This window comes from Canis lupus, chromosome 35 (assembly GCF_003254725.2).
Source record: "Canis lupus dingo isolate Sandy chromosome 35, ASM325472v2, whole genome shotgun sequence".
Classification (NCBI taxonomy): Eukaryota; Metazoa; Chordata; class Mammalia; order Carnivora; family Canidae; genus Canis; species Canis lupus.
The window spans coordinates 190,532-210,397 of record NC_064277.1 but is presented as its reverse complement, the minus strand read 5'-3'; the positions used below and the strand labels follow the sequence as shown (position 1 = coordinate 210,397).

Sequence of the window (19,866 nt, the reverse complement as noted above, 5' to 3'; positions counted from 1 at the left end):
TACAGCCAGCTAATTGTGACTTTCAATGTAGAGCATTTTACAAGGTAAAACAAGCTCTATAAAATTTTTCTTTGAAATAGAAACGTTCTGGGCAGCCTGGGTAGCTCAGCGGTTTAGCGCCGCCTTCAGCCCAGGCAGGGCGTGATCCTGGAGACCAGGGATCAAGTCCCACGTCGGGCTCCCTGCAGGGAGCCTGCTTCTCCCTCTGCCTGTGTCTCTGCCTCTCTCTGCGTCTCTCATGAATAAATAAATAGGGATCCCTGGGTGGCGCAGCGGTTTGGCGCCTGCCTTTGGCCCGGGGCGCGGATCCTGGAGACCCGGGATCGAATCCCACGTCGGGCTCCCGGTGCATGGAGCCTGCTTCTCCCTCTGCCTGTGTCTCTGCCTCTCTGTCTCTCTCTGTGTGACTATCATGAATAAATAAATAAAATCTTAAAAAATAAATAAATAAATAAATAAATAAATAAATAAATAAATAAATAAATAAAATCTTTAAAAAAATAAATAAATAAAAGAATTGTTCAATAGGTAAACGATCATGTTCAGGTATTAGCTTAGCCAAGCACTACAGCACAGGAGAGCCTTTCTCAAACACACCATACACACGCCGGTCTCACAAATTTTGTACTTGTTTCTTCTGCAAGGGTCTCACCCACAGAGTGAGAAAAATACGACTCTGTGATAGAGGAATTTGCCTGTTTCACCCTAATCCCAGCCTTGCTATCACTGCCTAGATGTGTGTACCTCTTAATGTGATGCAGTACGAAGTATACAACATTATCTGGGGTATTCTGGCCCAAAACTATTTAAATAGACTTTGATCAAACCTTTCCTAACTTCCAGTGTATAGTGTAGATATTTTGATAGAGTCAGTGTTACCTGGGAATACTGGGTTTGCTCACTCTCCTTCTTACACCTCTCCCATTTCAGTTTGGTTTAATTGTATCCTTTTGAATTTTCTTATTGGTACTATGTATGCCCCATATTCTTCTGACTTGGGCTTATAAATTCCTTCCTGTTTTTGTTTTTATTTTTCTTAATTAAACCATTAAGTACCAATAACAAAAAATAAAGAAACTAAGGTTTGATGCATGATACTTCCCGGTTATCTTATTTTTTCTATGCATCTATGCATGGATGCAGGGTCTGCTTTGGGGGGTGATGAAAGGTTCAGGAACCAGATAGAGGTGACTGTTGCACCACATTGTGAATGTACTAAATGCCCCCTGAATTGTGTACTTCAAAGTGGTTCATTTTATGCTGTATGAATTTTGCCTCGGTTTTTAAAAAGAAAAAAAGAAAAATGAACTGATTGCCTAAAAAGTGCTTACATGGAGTTACAAAAATGGTACAAATGTTTCATTAAGTCCAGTTGGAGAAGAATAGTTTCTAAATGGAACCTCTGAGCATAATTTCACATATCTCAAAAAGGGATGACTAAGAATAGGGGCTCAGAAAGTTACTTAACCTTAAACCATTATTTTGGAGAAATTAAGACAAAGATTTATTAAATAAAATGGGCACTCCTCCCAATCATTCATCACCTTTATCTTCTGATGAAAGATCCTTAAGGTAAGAAAGCTATTTTAGGTCTCTTCTAATTTGTTTTCATTATCAGTGATAGTGAAAATCAAGCCATTGATTAAAGCATAAAAAGAAGAAAAAAAAAAAAAAACAGATTGCAGCAAGGCTTGGCAAACCCACCAAGCTGATCACAGGAAGAGGACAAGTGACAACCACATACCACCTAAAAGATTCTCTGAACTTCACAGGTTAAGCATTAACCATTGTCAAGATTATTACCCTAATAGCGTTTAGAAAAACTGTTCAATAAAAATAAATTTGCATTGCTGTCCATTAGATGAAGAAATTCTATTTTAACTATGGGCTTTTCCATGTTTCTTCCTCTTCCCTTATTAATTCATTAACACATCACCTTACTGTGGACACATGGATGATGTCCTAGTTTCAGTTGTCAGAGGGTTTATGTTCTAGCAGGGAAGCAGCTTGGAAACAGTCAATAACAGTGTCACAAGGTTTTTGCTGGAGTGGGTGGCTCTCCCCCTCATTTGCTTGTGTCCGTAGGAAGGCTTCAACAAGAAGGCCTTCATGGTGTGATTTATGGGTTCATCAGGTTTCCAGGCACACACCCATAGGAGACCATTCTCCCAACTATAAATTTATTTTCCTATTATCTTTTGACCAAAAACAGACTACCATTCGGAAGCCAGGTGTTATTTTTCCTCTATAGCAGTTAACAGTTTTCGATGAAAACCTGACAAATGATAAAGCAAAACAGTCACAAATATTTCTTGGCTATATAAAACAAATTTTTAATATAAATTCAATTAGCCAACATACAGAACATCATTAGTTTCAGACATAGAGTTCAGGAATTCATCAGTTGCCTAAACACCCAGTGCTCGTCACTTCTCAAGCCCTCCTTACTGCCCATCCCCCAGTTACCCCACCCCCACCCGCCTCCCCTCCATTTTTCCCCATATTTAAGAGTCTCTCATGGTTTATCTCCTCAGTGATTTCTTCCCATTCTGTTTTCCCTCCTTTCCCCTACAATCCTCTGTGCTGTAAAACAGATTGTTTAGTAGTTCTCAAAACTGTGTTTGATCCTCCTGCCTCACTTCACTACATACCCCCATAATCCAGAGACTAAGTAGAACCAAATTACCTTGCAATTACACAATTATGCCTGTCAGGCCTGTGTAAGGGAACTTGCCAGTTAAAAAACAAAACTCCTACTTCCAAGAATTTTGCTGGACACTGAGCAGAGGCAATTGGGATTCAGTGTTGATAAAAGGCACTCGTCTCAGAATCAATATGTCTGAGTTATATATTAGCTCTTATGTTTGCTGGTTGATTGAAACTAATCCCATTCTTAGTTATCAATCGGGATAAATAGCATTTACTTCCCAAGGCTGTTAGGATAATTTAATGAGATAATACATAAAAAGTGTTTTGTACAGTCTAAAATGCCATATAAACAGTGGTTCTTTCCTTCTTCCTCCTATTTTATTTTTCTTTTCTAATTAACTGAAAAGTAGAAATCTGGCTTGAATTGATCTGAGATTTTGTTGTCTTGTTTTTACAAACAAAAGGGAAAGAGAAAGACAGAGTAATTTAAAAGAATGATAATTAGAAGTTGGAAGTATTCCACTTTTTTCCAGGAAAGAAAAGAAATCCAGTTGGAAATTGCCAGGCCTTGTCAGTTGCCCAATCATAATGGAAAAGAATGAATAATGAAACCAGTGGAATTAAAAGTACAGAGAGATTTAGTTAAAACAAGGATCAAAGAAAACAGAAGGAAGATCAGCTGATACAAGAACATAAAAACAACTAGTACCTGTCCCTCCAGGTTAGCAGTTTATCTAGTTCATTTGCCTGCAGCACAATAACTCTAGAATTCTGTAAATGGGCAGGATTTTTTTTTTCTTTTTCATTTATTTCCCCTCTTGAAAATCTCAGCAATTCCACTTTCTTCCCCCTGCTCTTCTTTTCCTTACAAAAAGTCATAATTATCTACCAGGAGGCCAGTTTTTTTTAAACTTTTGAACTTTAAAAAAATAGAAATCTAGTGTACATTGAAATGTGACAGCAAATCCCTGTGCTGCTGTTCTGCTTCAGGCTGGGAGGGGGATGCGTGTAGGCCACCACGGCCTCTCCACGAGGCTCCTCCGGGCACCGGCAGCATGATCTGGAAGTAACTATTGAGTGTGACTTGCTCCTGTAAGCATTTTACATATGAATGTAGGGGTTTTTTTTCTCCTTCCTGCCTACTAGTCTGTGGTAGTGGTTATTATCATGAGGGCGTAGGTAACAGCATGATTCAGAAGCTGAGTGGGGAGTGTGTCCTTTTATTAATCTCAAATATGAAGTCAAATACTTAGTTTAAATATGCCGTCATTACTGGATTTTCAGATCTGGAAAATTTTATAGGTTTTAATTTAGGTAGAATGCTCTAAAATCTATGAATTTGCCAACAAAATATCTGTCTATTAATACAGGGCACAGAAAGTGAAAAGAAAGTTTCAATGTCCCTAAGGTCCCTCTTTCATGTAACCCTCCAACTAGCTGGCAAATTAGGTGGTGTTATTCTGTTTTAAATGAAGATCCTGAAGCTCACTGAAATTAAATAATTTGGCTCCCAATATGTGAGCTGGGCCTCAAGCCAGGTTCGTCAAATCCCAAAGCATGCAGCCTCACTACTGCAGCTGACTTAATTACTTCCAGTTTTAGGGGAATTCATTTCTGTAAATTTCCCATTTGTTTTATGGTTATAATCCCTGGCCCTTAGATAAGAAGTCTGATTATTTCTTATCAGTGGTGTCGGTATTAATTTAGATTCTTGGTGTTTTCCATTGTTTTTGTTAAACAATAGCAATAAGCTATCTATACTAGAATTATCTTGAGTAACCAGGAATAGTATCAGATCCATAGTAAATAAGCACACTGAATGCTTCAAGTTTAATTTGAGATTTTTCTTTTTCAGTTAGACACTTATTAATGAAAATGTAAACTCCAAGAAAGGTAATTTTCATTACCATGCCAATTTGCTTCCTTCTTAGAATTGCCAACAATGGAGTAGATCATCATGAAAGCCATTGAACCTGGACCACACATTTGCTAAAAGCCTCACATTAGGACTTTCAATATTCTCTGCAAATGAGATAATAAGTTGGTTGTCGCTGTTCAGATAATTAATATAAAGAGTAAAGAGAGGGCACCTGGGTGGCTCCGTGAGTTAAGCATGTGCCTTCGACTCAGGTCATGATCCCGGGGTCCTGGGACTGAGCCCCACATCAGGCTCCCTGCTCAGCGGGGACCCTGCTTCTCCCCCTCCTGCTCCCCCTGCTTGTTATCTCTCTCTCTCTCTCTCTCTCTCTCTTTCTCTAATAAATGAATTAAATCTTTAAAAAAAGCTCTCTCTTTCCACTTGGTATTCATTACAGTGAATGTGATCTTTCACACCTCTCTTCATGGATATAAACACATCTTAAACAAGGAGATAGAGTTTGCCTTTTTTCACTTTAGAATCTCCTGAGGATGTCCCTTTCCTGACAGATGTTCAGGTTGTTTCCAGTTTTGCCACTTCAAAGCTATGCTGCAGCAAACATCCTGTGTGTGTATATATGCATGTCTCCTTTATTTATTGATCTTTAAGTTAGCGTTTTTTTATTGTGAAATACAACAAACCATGAAAGAATGCATTATTGTAGAGTGTTGAATAATTATAAAGCACACCCATGAAGTCAGTACTGAACTCAAGAAACAAAACATGATCCGTGTCCAGAAGCCACCCCAGTAGGTGTCCTTCCCGGTGACACCTCCTCTCCATCTGCTGGAGACATCTCAGTCCTCAGATTTCTCCTTTGGTTTTCTTTATAGTTTTAGCATGTTGTGTGCATCCTTTAAAAAGTAGTGAGTTTTGCCTGGTTTTGACCTTTATAGAGATGGTACCACATTAACTTTTGCTTCCTTCACTCACCAAAGAAATGCCGCAGACCTCATGCATATACAGCGGCCAAGAAACTCAGGGTGGGGCCCCTCACGCTGAGTGCCTGTGTGTTGTGGGTACGGTGTTGTGCCGGTAAACTTTGTAAGATGCATCCATGTACTGTAGGTAACTCCAGTTTGTTCATTGTCATCCTAGATTTATGTACGTACGACAGGCCGTTTCCCCAGTAACCAGCCGTTCCAGGCGTGGGCCCAGTGATGGGAGGCCCCTGGTGTGCAAGCGTGTGCCTGGCGTGGCGGGGCGAGGGTGCTTCTTCACCCTCAGTGGGTCATGCCGAGCTGGGTTCCAAAAGCAGCAGTTCCAGTCTCCCGCTGTCCAGTACTGTGAAGTCTTCCTGCTATTCTACTCTTTCCATTAGTTGATATCCTTAGATATCCTTTCCTTATTTTTTCCAGACTTTGTTCTTTTTCAACTTGATGAATCTGTAGTGGAATCTCATTTTGGTTTAAGTTGCAGTTTCCTTGGTTACTCACTGAGGCTGAGAAACTTTGACCATGTTTATTGGCCATTTGTATTTCCTCTTTGGTCTATCCAAGTCTGTTGCTTGTTTTTCTTTGGGAATATTCAGCTTTATATACTCTGAATACGAGTCCTTCAGTGATTCTGTATGGTTTATGTGTTATTTAGGTGGCATGTCTTTTTGTTCTTTTTTATTAGCTGCAATACTTAACTTATCAAAGTTGTCAATCTTTTCTTTTATGGTTAGTACTTTCATTTTACTTGTTTAAGAAATCTTTTCATACCCTGAGGCCATGAATGGTACTTTGATTTGGGATAGCATTCCCAAAGTGGAACTGCTTAGGCCAAGAGTATGTAACTAGACTTGTTTTCCCGACCCCACCGGTAGGGCCTCGTGAAGCCTTATAAGACTCTTTGCTCTCCTGGGACCACGCCCAGCACAGAGGGCAGCTCAGTCTCCTTCCCCCAGGTCCAAGAAAGCTGCTTACAGGTAATGAGATTAACCAAGGCATCAAGGGAAACAGTAAAATATAAAAGAAGTCAAAAGGGTGTTTATAATAACAAGGGCTACTATTTATCATATGCCAGATACCAGGCTGGGTATGCACTCATCTATAATCCTCAAAATAACCCCTTAAAGCAAATATTATTTTATTCATTTCATTGATGAGGGACTTAGAGTTTATCAAGAGTAAGCTCATCAAAAGTAAATATTTTACCTTAAACACACTTTTAAATGGCTCCAAAGCAAATTCTGCTTCTGTTAGGATATCCTGAAACATAGCCTAGCTTGACTGTACATGGTTTGGGGTCGGGGGGTACAGGGTGGTGTGGCCCGTGCCAAATGCTTGATTACAATAAACCAGCATCCGTTCCCTAGTTACTGCCCGTGTTGGATGGGGTGAGGGTGGAGGTAAGGCCTTACCGACTGCAGGCTTCCTCTCCTGCAACATAGGCTTAGAATTGCCAGTTTCACAACAGGGCCCTAACATTACTTCCTGCCCCAATAGTTGGGGAAAAAATGCTGTATCTCTGTGTTTCCAGCACCATAGTTTTCTCCCCAAAGCTATTCCTGCAATAGTACAGATTGATTTATTAAGTAGATTGGAGCCCACTCACTTGGTTAAAGGGTGTTTTCTTTTCCTCTTTATTATTTGACATGCCATTGTAAGTTATTCTTAAGAGTATGTGAAGGGAGGCTACTTGATATGTGAAGTAATGATAGTAGACTATAAGGAGGCAAGGTTTTTTTTCAAGTATCGGCACACTTGTAATAATACTTGGTAAAAAAAAAAAAAACATGTATCGAAAAATATGGGCTTGACAGATTTTGTGTGGAAATGTGGGTGTTCCTGCCTCCACACTGGTGAGTGAGTAGATCATGTGACACTTTCGAAATAAATACCATCTGGGGCATGGGAAAGACTTAGAACTCTGCAGACTTCCAGGTAGCAACACGTTGCAGGAATTCCTTATTTCCCGAGAAACAGCAGAGTGTATGTGTGATTTCCTGTTAAGGTAGAACAGAAACTTGCAAAGAACTTGTTCTATATACAGTTGTGCAGGTTAGTATTTCTCTATCTCAAATCTTGAAAGAGTTGAGATTAAGAAGAACATTTCTTAATAAAAGTGGTAGATATCTTGTAAACTATGAGGCTTTCCAGAGTTACAGATTTATCTTACATAATTATATAGTTTAATTAGTGATTGAAAAGAATAGTGCAAAAGGCTTGATTTCAGGTGTGTATTTAATTTACTTTTTCCAGTTTCTCCAACTATCTACAGTTTAAAAAGTACTTTCCTGAAACTCTGTGGATTAGCCATGGAACATGTTATTCCCCACATCTATAAGGTATTTGTGGGATATTCTCAGTAGGGAAATGTCTGTGGTCAGAATGCCTGATTTGATGCCTTTGCTGGCCACTCAGCCTTGTGGGAGGGCTGTCTCTGCAGGGGGCTGGGGGGCTACAGGGCTGTGTGAGTACAGGTGTACAGGGGCCCAGGTCCAGCTCGCGGTGTCCTCACGGTGAGCACGACCATCCTAGCAGTGTGCAGTCTGTTGTTTTCAGTATCTTTCTCATCACCAAAGAAGATTTAAATCTGAAATCACTCCTTGAAATTTAGCCATCAATCAGAAGCGCCTGTTCTGAAAGCTGTCCGTGTCTTTATGCAGATATTTATGTAAACTCAGGTGAAAGTGATGTATTTTTCTTAGTATTCGTGTTCTCCTTAGTTTTTGCAAGCCCTGGGCATCCGCACACATACAGCCTGTATCTCAGAGTTCAGGGAGGGCCTGTACAGGGCCATGGACTCATCCCCAGGGGTCAGCAGCGTGCCTGGCTCACCTGGGGTGTAGGATACCCACAGGGGAACATGGAGCTAGTGTCCCACGTCCTGCCTGTCTTCACTTAGAAAAAGGAAGAACAGGCATTATAAAAGAAGGGCGTTAAGGGTTGTCTGGCTTTCCCCAGCCCCTCTCTCCTCTTTTCTCTCAGCCTTTGTACTATTTACTAGGTCTCATGTAAGCTTTCCAGCAAAGATGACAGCATCACTATTTGATTGCAGAAGTCCCCAACCTTTGCTAGTCCAAAAGTTTTGATATTCCTTTGGGTGAGAACTTCTAGGAAAGGGAAGAAAGATGATGTTTGTAGCAAAATCATTAAGCAGAGCTAGAGAGAGTATAACACCGGACTTACTTCAGATCAAGGTTGGAGGTCTGTTTGCTGGAGATCCTTAAGTTAGTTATACTTTTTAAATAAGAGCTTTATTGAGATTCAGTTTACATACCATAAGCTTACCTTCTAAAAGTATACAATTCAGTAGTTTTTATAATCACAAAGTGTGTGATCATCATCGCTGTCTAATTTCAGAACATTTTCATCACCCCAAAAAGAAACCCCATACCCATTAGCAGTTGCTTCCTATCCTCCCCAGCCCCTGACAAACACTAATCTGCTTTCTGTCTCTGTTCATTTGCTTATACTGAACACGCCACATAAATGGAACCGTATGGTCTGTGGTCTTTTATGCGTGGCTTTTGCACTTAGCATCATGTTTTTGAGGTTCGTCAAAACCTCAAAGTTGTGGCATGTCGCGGTACCCCCCATTCCTTTTTATGGCTGCCTGATACTCCATTATATGGATTTACCAGATTTCTTTATGTGTTCATCAGTTGATGGACATTTGGATTGTTGCCACTTGCTGACTATCATGAATAATATAGTAACTTCTGGGAACACTCCTATACAATTTTTGCATGGACATAAGTGCTCGGTTCTCTAGGGTGGATTCCTAGGATCAGGATTGCTGGGTCACTACTAAGCTGTTTTTGAAAGCGACCGCCCCAGGTTACCTTCTCACCAGCAAGCATAAGGATACATTTTTCAATCACTGGTTATCTAATCTTATTAGGATCTCAAGGTTTCCATGGCTCCTATCAATTTGTTAAGGATCTCCCGGGCCATCTAGGGATGTCTTCTCTAGTAGACCAACTCTTTTTGAAGGAAATATATTTCAGTATCATGACAGAAGCTTATTTAATTCTAAATTCTCTTTTGAGTGTAATGAAGATGAGATAATTGAAGAGAATTGAGGAGAGTCGAAGAGAACTGAAAAATTCTCACATGGCAGTGTTGTGAGACACGAGACAGCTAGCCTCCTGAGCGCAGGTGTGCTGTGCTTGTTCTCCGCAGACCCTCAGTGCCCCGATGTGGGTGTGACGCGTGAGGTGCACTGATGCCACGATGATGGAGGGAGCGCATGTGGTCAGGCACGCTGTGCTTACTGCACCACCCAGCCCCTTCCCAGGCTTACTTTCTGGTGCCACATGGAGAAGGCACCCAGCGTACTGGCACCTGATGTCACACATAGCAAGTTGCCTCAGTGCTTCCGTTTGAGAACTTTTCATGAATAAGCTGATTTCAGATGGCAATAGGCCTTGGGAGGAGAGAATAGGGTGGGGTTTAGGTAGCAGCCACTTGAGACTGATGGTGAAGACCCTTTGTGTGTCCCTCAGACAGCCTGCTGTACTGAAGGGGTGCGGGTCCCACAGGCACACTGCACTCCCCGTGGCTGCCGTGTGCATCCCAGGTGGTGGTGACGTGCTGTGGGCTCCTGGGCGCAGTTCTCCTGCCCAGATCGGTGCTCTGAACACCCCGGGGCCACTCCGGCTGCATAGTCAGCCTAGCCTGTGAGACAGCGAAGGCACATCCCTAAGGAGCCTTCCTCTGTAACCTCCATGATGATTGACAATCCCTCTAAAGAAACATGTGACAAAGGCCACTAGTGAATCTTTTTTTAGACTGTGTTCACTTGGGTCTAGGAGATAGGAACTGATGCTCTAACATTTCCTTCTTTGAGCATTCTCACGTGTACCACATAAATGTAGCTGTCCTTGGAAAGATGGCCCGTGCAATGTGACTACACTCCTGCCTTTCTTTGAAGAGAGGGGTCATGTTGTTCCCTTGCCCCCACACCCGTAATAATACATTGCTGATGCTGTTGCTGCTGACTATTCTTTCTCATTTAGCTACTTTAAAAAATGTCCTTCTATGACTGCTTTATTCTTTAGTTTCACTTTTTTTCACTCCCATTCAAGTGTACCCTCCCCTCCGCCCAGTGGAGAAATACCTTGGGAATGAGACTAGTGTCCTCAGGTGTGTGTGCACACATCCCTCCCCCCGACCTCTCCAGCACCACCTTCCCAGGCCAGGCCAGGCCAAGGGGCTCTGCCTGTGAGGTGAGGGTATGGCCAGCTGCTCTCCAGACAGCTCTGCTGGGGCCCTCCGATTACCTTTCTGACTACCAGGATCTCCTTAGGGGTTGTGATGCCCGTGCTATACTGAATAAGAGAGAACTTTGACCCACATGATACCTGGCAAGAGAAGGTTTTAAAAATGTCACCAGATCCCAGTGATGTGGTTTGATATGGAGTTGGCTTCAGCCTCTTGCCTGCTGGTTGTGGCCCCTGGAACCTCTATATTCCCCCGTGGCATGGTGTGGGTGTAGCATGGACCCTTTGTAGGAGGTACCTACGCTGCAAGAAAGGGAGCCAGCCCTGCAAGACTACAGGTACCAGGCCATGGGCAGTGAAGGCCTCTGAAGAAATGCTTTCTTGTTACCTAAGCCTAAACTACCATGTGTTAATAGAGAGGGTAACCTTGAACAAGTCCATTGATTTGCTGTGATTCCGTTCTATACAAACACGGTTGTAATGAAACGATATATATAAAATTCTTAAAACAGTCCTTGGCCCAGGTCACCTGGGGGGCTCAGCGGTTGAGCGTCTGCCTGCGGCCCATGATGTGACCCCGGGGTCCCAGGATCGAGTCCCACATCAGGCTCCCCGCAGGGAGCCTGCTTCTCTCTCTGCCTGTGTCTCTGCCTCTCTCTGTGTCTCTATTAATAGATAAATAAAATCTTAAAAAAAAAAAAAAAACGGGATCCCTGGGTGGTGCAGCAGTTTGGCGCCTGTCCAGGGCGCGATCCTGGAGACACGGGATCGAGTCCCACGTCGGGCTCCCGGTGCATGGAGCCTGCTTCTCCCTCTGCCTGTGTCTCTGCCTCTCTCTCTCTCTCTCTCTCTCTCTCTGTGTGTGACTATCATAAATAAATAAAAATTAAAAAAAAAAAACAAGTCCTTGGACCATAATAAAATTACCAAGTAATCATTAGTAGCTATTATTATTATGCTTATATCTGGATTTTCAAGAGGGAATACCTTCCTAGAAAAGAGAATTTGTTGCCTTTCTAGGATTCCCAGAGTGGTTTTGAACACCTACAAGTGAGACTCCTCAGCCTATTCTCACACCTATATTCTTGCACAAATATTAACAATGATTCTTGCAGGAATAGTCTCAAGACTGCTTCACCTTTGCTGTTCTCTGACAGGCATTCACGGTGGGAGTGCAGGCAGTTCCTAGAGGCAGGCCCCCTCCCCAGGGTGAGCTAGTGTGCACCTCCCTCACTGCTCCCAGCCCCAGGAGGACACCTTCCTCGGGATCCCCATAGGTCTTTCTGCCAATTGGCCTACCTCTGGAACTACTATATTCTTGTTGAATGTTGGACCACAAGAAAGTATAAAACGATGAGAATTATTGTGTTGATCTAATTTTAGATCAACAGAGTGGAAAGTTATTTTTACAACTGAAAAATATATTCCTAAGTTGAGCACTATTAGTAATGATTCAGGAATAAGGAAGATATTATTTCTTAGATTGTACTAGGATTATATCCAAACATAAAACTTACTAGAAATTCATGAAACCTCTGTCTTCTTTTATTATTTATTATTATTATTTTTTAGCCTGTTGTCTTCTGATAGGTAGGAGGTCAAGCACATAGAGCCAGTGCTATGTAAAGGAAGGTGTGCAGCCTCTGTCTTGTAACGGCAGGTGGCCATCATCCAGTGCATAGAGGGAGACCAGCATGGAAGGGAAAGTGGTGGAGTCAGTCTTGGCAACATTAAGATTTAAAGAAGAGTAGGGGATTCCTGGGTGGCTCAGAGGTTTAGCACCTGCCTTAGGCCCAGGGCATGATTCTGGAGACCCGGGATCGAGGTCCCGCATCCGGCTCCCTGCATGGAGCCTGTTTCTCCCTCTGCCTGTGTCTCTGCCTCTCTGTCTCTCTGTCTCTCTCTCTGTCTCTCATGAATAAATAAATAAAATCTTAAAAAAAAAAAAAAGATTTAAAGAAGAGACCATTTCTTGGTCACAGAAGCCCTTTATACTCTTCAAAGTTAATGAGAACCCAGGAGATTTTTTTAAATGTTGGTTATGTTGATTAATACTTACCATATTTGAAATTAAAACTGAAAAAAAGTAAATATTTTTGAGTTCACCTAAAAATCCAAATAATAAACCCATTAAATAATCACATAAGTAGCATTTTTATGAACTATTTTCTAAAACAAAACCATGTTAGTGAGAAGAGTGGTGCTGTTTTAGGTTTTGCTGATCTCTTTAATGTCTGGACCAATAGAAGACAGTGAGGTATAACTGTTGTAGTATCATGCCTCCTTTGGCCTCTGGAAAACTCACTGTGCACTTGTGAGAAAGGAATTTAAGGTTTTAGAAAACAGTTCTGGCCTCGTGGGCTACCTGAAAAGGTGTCAGAGACCTCCAGGGCTCAACCAAGTGAGCCCCACTTTGAGACGCATAGACCTCAAGTATTCCATTTTTCAGATCATCTTTCTTGCAGAGTTCTGAGCACTACTATAATAGTAGATATGGAGAAAGTACCAACTACAATGGCAAATTTTAGGAACATTTAATATCCAAAATATATCCTTGATTTAAAAAAAAAAAAATCTGAGTATGAACTCACTCAATGGACCAGGTTGCCTCCTTACATGTTGCCTTCCTATTATAGTTGACATCACCACTGTGGTTTAAATGCCCTGGAGCAAATTCCACTCTACCCACACCCAAAAGAAAGTGGTTTAGGCAGTCTTAAATTACTGAGAGTAGTAGTTAGATAATACAATATCAGATGGGGAAAATAGCCCCTAAAATAACTAAGAAAACAGGCCCAGCAAGCAGGTAATGTCAGTTAACAATCTAGTATGCAGAGGGGAAACTTACCACCTTTGCCTTCTTCCAGTGGGCTGGAGGCCTTGAATGTCTTAGGTTCCCTTACTTGGAGTAGTTGGTTTTCCAAATGGTATTAATAATCATCTACCAGTCAAGATAAATAAGATTGGATATGATGAGACCAGAGGAAGTCAATCATTTGTTGCACCAAAGAATCTATAAAATTTGTGTAAAAATATATAAATTTAGCATTGTTTCAAATAGCAAGGAGGCTGGAACCCCATTTCCTTCCTCATCTATTTGTATATATTTCTGACATTCCTCTTTCATATTGTCCCCAGTCACACTCCTTACTCTCACAGCCTCCTTTTCAGTGCCTACCTTGCTGCCCCAGGACTGACCCCAGTCTTCCATAACTGATCATATGACCAAGAGCATTATGAGTCCAAGGCCAGAGAGTGGCCTTTCTCACCCACAGTTTCTCTAAGTGGATGTACTCATTTGATGTTCTCTGAGCATGCACAGCTTACTCATTTCCATGCACCATTGTTGTCCTCCAGTGGGGCACCCTGACTTTACTAACCCCAGGAGAGACACCTGAGTGGTGACACCATTTCAGACTCATGCCAAATTTGTGAGACATTTTCTGGAGATGCCCTCAAGTTGGTCTCCTCTCCCTGAAACTCTTGTTAGAAGGAAAGGAAGAGTTGAAACCCATTTTTTTTTTAAGATTTTATTTATTTATTTGAGAGAGAGAGAGAGTGAGAGACAGAACATGAGCAGGGGCAGACAGAGAAGGAGAAGCAGGCTCCCAGCTGAGCAGGGAGCCCAACATGGGACTCCAGCCCAGGACCTGGGGTCATGACCTGAGCCAAAGGCAGGCGATTAACTAAGCCACTCAGGAGTCCTGAGTTGAAAACCATTTTAAAGGAAATCTTGGATCCCACATCTGTTTGTGCTGTTGGTTACAGGAGTAAGTGTCTTTGAAAAGAGTATACTTTGCATTTATGAGTACTTAGTAGTTGTCTCACTAGCTTACTCTATGCTAGTACTTCACACACCCAGACTATTTACCAGAAAGTGAGTGCAGCTACACAGGATCTCTCTACTATCTTTGCAACTTTTTGTGAATCTATAGCTAGTTCAAAATAAGGTTTAAAAAAAAAAAATCGGGATCCCTGGGTGGCGCAGCGGTTTAACGCCTGCCTTTGGCCCAGGGCGCGATCCTGGAGACCCGGGATCGAGCCCCACATCAGGCTCCCTGCATGGAGCCTGCTTCTCCCTCTGTCTGTGTCTCTGCCTCTCTCTCTCTCTCTCTCTCTCTCTCTCTGTGACTATCATAAATTAAAAAAAAAAAAAATCAAATGAATTACTGATTAAATAGTCAAAAAAAACTAACAGTTAAATATCTATGAATTAAATGATAGTACTTTTAGGGGACTTTATTTGAAAGTATCTGAAACTACCTATAACAGCAATAGCATTTGCCATGTAGCCCACACTCAGGCACAAAAGGTACATTCTTTCTAGTCTCCACAACCTGGAACCTGTCTGCAGCCCCATGGCTGCAGGGGTGGGTGTCACAGCTAGGCTCTGACCAGACCTGTGTAGGAATAAAGAGGATCTTCTCTTCACTCTAAGACACTTCTCTCCAGTGGTTACCACTGTTTTAACAGAGCCCTAGATTTTTGGTTTTCAAAATAGATAATAAAAGTAATATATGTTAAAATTTCAGTGTCCAAAAGGCACAGAGGTGAATGTAGGGAAAAAACACTTAAGAGTTCTTTTATAAATCCTTCCAGATACGAAGTTTCATGTTTCCAAAATTTAAAAAATGTATGTATTTAACTTACAACAAAATTGGATTTATAACCACACACATTGTTGGGCATGTAAAAGGGCACAGCACTGTGTAAAACAGTTGGGCAGTTCCTCAAAAAGTTAAACACAGAATTACTGTATGACCCAGCAAAATGATTCCTAGGTTACCTACCCAAGAGAATTGAAAATGCATGCCCACACAGAAAGTTTGTACTTGGATGTTTGTAGCAGCAGTTTTCACAACACCTGGGAAGTTGAAAAAACCCAATGTCCATGCGCCGATGAATGGATGATAAAATGTCATTTATCCATGGAATATTATTCAGCCAAAAAAGGAATGCAGTACTGGCACATCCCATAACATGGATGAACCTTAAAAAAAAGTATGCCAAGTCAAAGAAGCCAAACACAAAAGACTGCATCTTATATTAGTCCATTTATTTACAACGTCCATAAAAACAGCAAGGAGATCAGTAGCAAGAGTGACTGCTGGTGGGCACAGCAGGGATGTATCTAGAGGGTATTGGCATGTAAAGCATTCTGAAAGTAGTGGTGAAAGTTACCCAACTCTATGAACACAACTAAAAACTAGTGCACTGTACACTTGAAAAGGATGAAGTTTTCGTTTGTGCCATATCTCAATTTTAAAAATTGGGTTTATACCACCTTCTCTGTTCCTATGGTGCAGTAAAGATTTTGGGGTGTTCGTATTGCATCACATCTCACACAGAAGGGAGTATGCCCCTTTTCATGAACTATCAACAGTCCCCAGAGACCCCAATCAAAATATTAGATACTCATTTTTGTGGCAAATAATATTTTTTTGTTGTGGTAAAATATACATAGCAAAATGTCAGTGTGCAATTTGGTAAATATAATTTTAACGTGTGCATGTATCTTGATGTCTTCCCATTTAAAAAGTTCATGTTACCAGAAACAAAACTATAGCTATAGAAGCTTTATAATTTTCTGAGATGTGGTGCAGGTTTTTCTGCAGATTTACTCCATGCAGTCTATAAATTAAGATACATCCTAAGAAATTTATTTATTCTAGCAAAATGATGTTTTCAAATTTTTTAATCATAGTATAAGCATAATGACTTTATATATCCTTTTCTCCCCTTTATTTTATTTATTTTTAAGATTTTTAAGATTTATTTATTCATGAGAGACACAGAGAGATGCAGAGACACAGGCAGAGGGAGAAGCAGGCTCGGCTCCCTGCGGGGAGCCGGATGTGGGACTCAATCCCAGGACCCTCGGGTCATAACCTGAACCACCCAGGCGTCCCTCCACCCCTCTAGTTTAATTAAACGTTTATTTTATAAACTCTAAAAAGTGAAAATACAAACTTTTGGTGGTCTCTACCCTGTTGGACAGCTTGTTTGTTTAAATATATTTTAAAGGGATGGCTTTTTAGAAAGAATGAGTTTCCTATGCCACAAAGTGAAACCTTATGCAAAAATGAATGGTAAGGAATGAACCAAAGTGGGAGGAACAATACAGGTGACCTGTGCCGACAGTTAGCCAGACATCCGCCCCGGTCAGGCCAGAGTCCTCTTGAGGAATGTGCGCTGCCCGGGACGGAGGCTCTAGTTTATAGAGCAGCGGCCAGCTGAATCATATCTATTTTTCCAAACAGAAGAGAAGCTGATTTTTAATAAGGGTAATAAGCTTTTTATTTAATGCATAGCGATCCTGTGCAGAAGCTACGTTGAAATGCAGCAACAGTGCAAACTTTTTAAATTAGCCGTCAACATCCTCTAAATAAGCATCATCAAATTCTAACAGAGCTTGTGTCCGGCTCGGTTGGCAGCAGAGCACTTCTCAGGGAAGACGCCAGGGAGCATTGATTTCTTGGGATGTTAATAGCCCTTACGCCAAAAAGGGTTTCATGGTCATAAATTGGAGACCCCTCCGTGCGTCCAGGTTTCACCTGTGTCCTTTGCACAGGTTTTCCAGAGGCCGCCGCTCGGGTCCGCAGAGCGCAGAGCCCCGTGGGCCCCGTGGGCCCGACTCGCCGGGCTGTGCGCCGGGAGGCCCCCCAGGACCTCGGCCGAAGCCACAGCACATGTGACCCGGTCACCGCTTCCCTCCTGTGACGCGGCAGCTGCTACCGAGCTCCCCCGATTTCTGAGGCGAGGAGACGGGAGGGCCAGGAATCGGCGACCATCTTACGGGGTCGCGGTCTGCTGCAGACAGGAAGCCAGCGTACCCGAGGCGCTGGCCATCCTCCACCATGACCGCGGTGACCTCCACCGTGACCTCCGCGGTGACTCTGCGGTGACTCTGTGGTGATGACCTCTGCCGTGACCTCCGCGGTGACTGTGGTGACCTCCGCGGTGACCTCCACGGTGACTCTGCAGTGACCTCTGCGGTGACCTCCGCGGTGACCTCCACGGTGACTGCAGTGACCTCCACTGTGACCTCCGCGGTGACCTCCGTGGTGACTGTGGGCACATGCGGTGCAGACAAGGGCGCCAGGGGGAAGGAGGCCCAGAGGCCCACCCGGTCCCTCGGTCGGGGAGGGTGCTGAGAGGTCCCGCGAGCTCAGCCCTGCACCTGCCCGGCGGCCCTCCCCGACCTCGGCCAGCCCCTGGTCACAGCCCTGTGACCGCTCACATAGCGGCAGCAGGACACTGTCACTTGGCAGTCCTTTTTGAGCATGTGATTCCCTGCCCTTGCTTATTTTTGTGCTTGGTTTTGACCCAGAACCTGAAAATTCGCAGTTAAGATATTAAACTAGTGTCACGGCCGCACCCTGCACGGGCTTTTTCTATGGTAATTGGTGTGAGAAACCAAAGGAGGTGGGAGGTGCCTGAGTCTTGTCCCGGTACGTGATTTTCAGGTTCTGAGTTGTTCAGGTTTGTAAACTGCCAGATCCTAACCACCTAAAACAGTATTTGCTATCAAACACTGGAATAAGAATATGTCACATTAATTGTTAAGGACACAAGCTTTTTAAAAAGTAAACAATAGCTATTGACATTGTGACACAGAGCAGAATCTAAGAAGCCTTTGTGAAATCTGCGTGTGCGTGTGTGTGCATCTGCACATACTCATACATATAGCAACTAAAACAGGAGGGTTTTTTTATTGTGGTAAAACGTACATAACACAAAATTTTCTACCTTAACCATTTTTAGTGGCATCGAGTGCATTCACACTATTGTGCGTCCATCACGGCATCCATCCCTAGAATGTCTCCACCTTCCCAAACCAGAAAGCACTAGCTGCCCACTTCCCATTCCCTCGGCCCCTGGCAATCACCATTCTACTCTGTTTCTATGAGTTTAACTGCTGTAGGAGCTCCATGAATGGAATCATAAAATATTTGTCCTTTTGTGTCTGGCTATATTCTTTATTTTAGATAACTTGATAAATTGGTGATTTTTCTTACTATGTAACACATACCTGTTTTGGAAAAATGATAGGAGACACACAAAAGCCAAAGGAGGAAAGTAAATATCCTGCCTGAGCTCAGACACCCACTAAAATCATTTTTATGTCTTTCAGTCTCCTTTTCCTTTGGCTTATTACATGTAGGTACGTGCATAGAGAAAGACGTTGTAAGCTGTTGCCTGCTTTTCATGTAGCGAGGTATCAGAAACATTTTTCCATGTGTTTAAATATTTTCTATATAACCATTTCAATGGCTGATTAATACTTCATTGGGGAGATGTATCATAATTTGATGAACAATCGCCTGCCTTCCTGTTCTCGGGCAGTTTCAGAGGCCTGTCTGTCTGTGTGACACTGTCTTCACCATCTGAATCAACGTGCTCCCCGAATGGCGTCTCCTTGACATTAGGGATGGTGTTGTCGAGCAAACCTGCATATGCCCAGATCATAAAGCGGCACTTAAGTGATGAATACTATCGTACAACATCGTTTATTTTTCCAGGACAGCGGGGCTTTTCAGTTTGATCGATACCATGTGGCCCCCAGTGATGCCTCTAAAAGCACCTGGCCATGGCCAAACCTGTGAAGAGGTAAGCCGGCATCTGAGGAACCTCCCCTGGTCTCCACCTGCTCTGTGCCAGCTGCTGAGCCAGCCCCACCCCCAGTCCACGTCCCTGAAAAGGGAGGGTTCGGTGACTGTGAGCCAGGAGGACCGAGATTCACACTTGCTCACCTCCCTCCAAAGTCCGAGCTGTGGCTGCTTTCTCTGCCGCTGCCGCAGTCCATTCTCCTTGAGGTTAATCTATGGCAGCGTTTTTAAACCACAACCTCGCATGTCATCGCAACAATCAGCATCTTAGGCTCGTACTAAATAAGACACAGGATGTTTTCCCCACCACCTCCCAATCACTATTAGAACCAACATTCAATTACCAATTAGAGCACAGACTCACATGACCTAGCAAATAAACTCTGTGGATATTCATTCAACCACCAGGTGAGCCAGGGATTTCCCTTTTCCTGCTGCATCACAGTGTTTATGGTAGTTGCTCCCATGTATTAAAACCGACTGATCAAAATGTGTCCCTTCTCCATCCTGAGTTTTATCCAGTGGCTGACTGGGGG

At 42.7% G+C, this 19,866-nt stretch overlaps 1 protein-coding gene across 10 annotated transcripts in view; it reads left to right on the top strand.

Moving 5' to 3' along the window:
* Nucleotides 1-19,866, top strand: part of SPIDR (scaffold protein involved in DNA repair) — a 437,895-nt gene that overhangs the window by 384,411 nt on the left and 33,618 nt on the right. For all 10 annotated transcript variants that reach the window (XM_049105958.1, XM_025446508.3, XM_025446489.3 and 7 more), the window contains one exon: nucleotides 19,244-19,331. In XM_049105958.1, coding sequence (XP_048961915.1) covers nucleotides 19,244-19,331 — 88 coding nt within the window. The remainder of the gene's footprint in view (nucleotides 1-19,243; nucleotides 19,332-19,866) is intronic.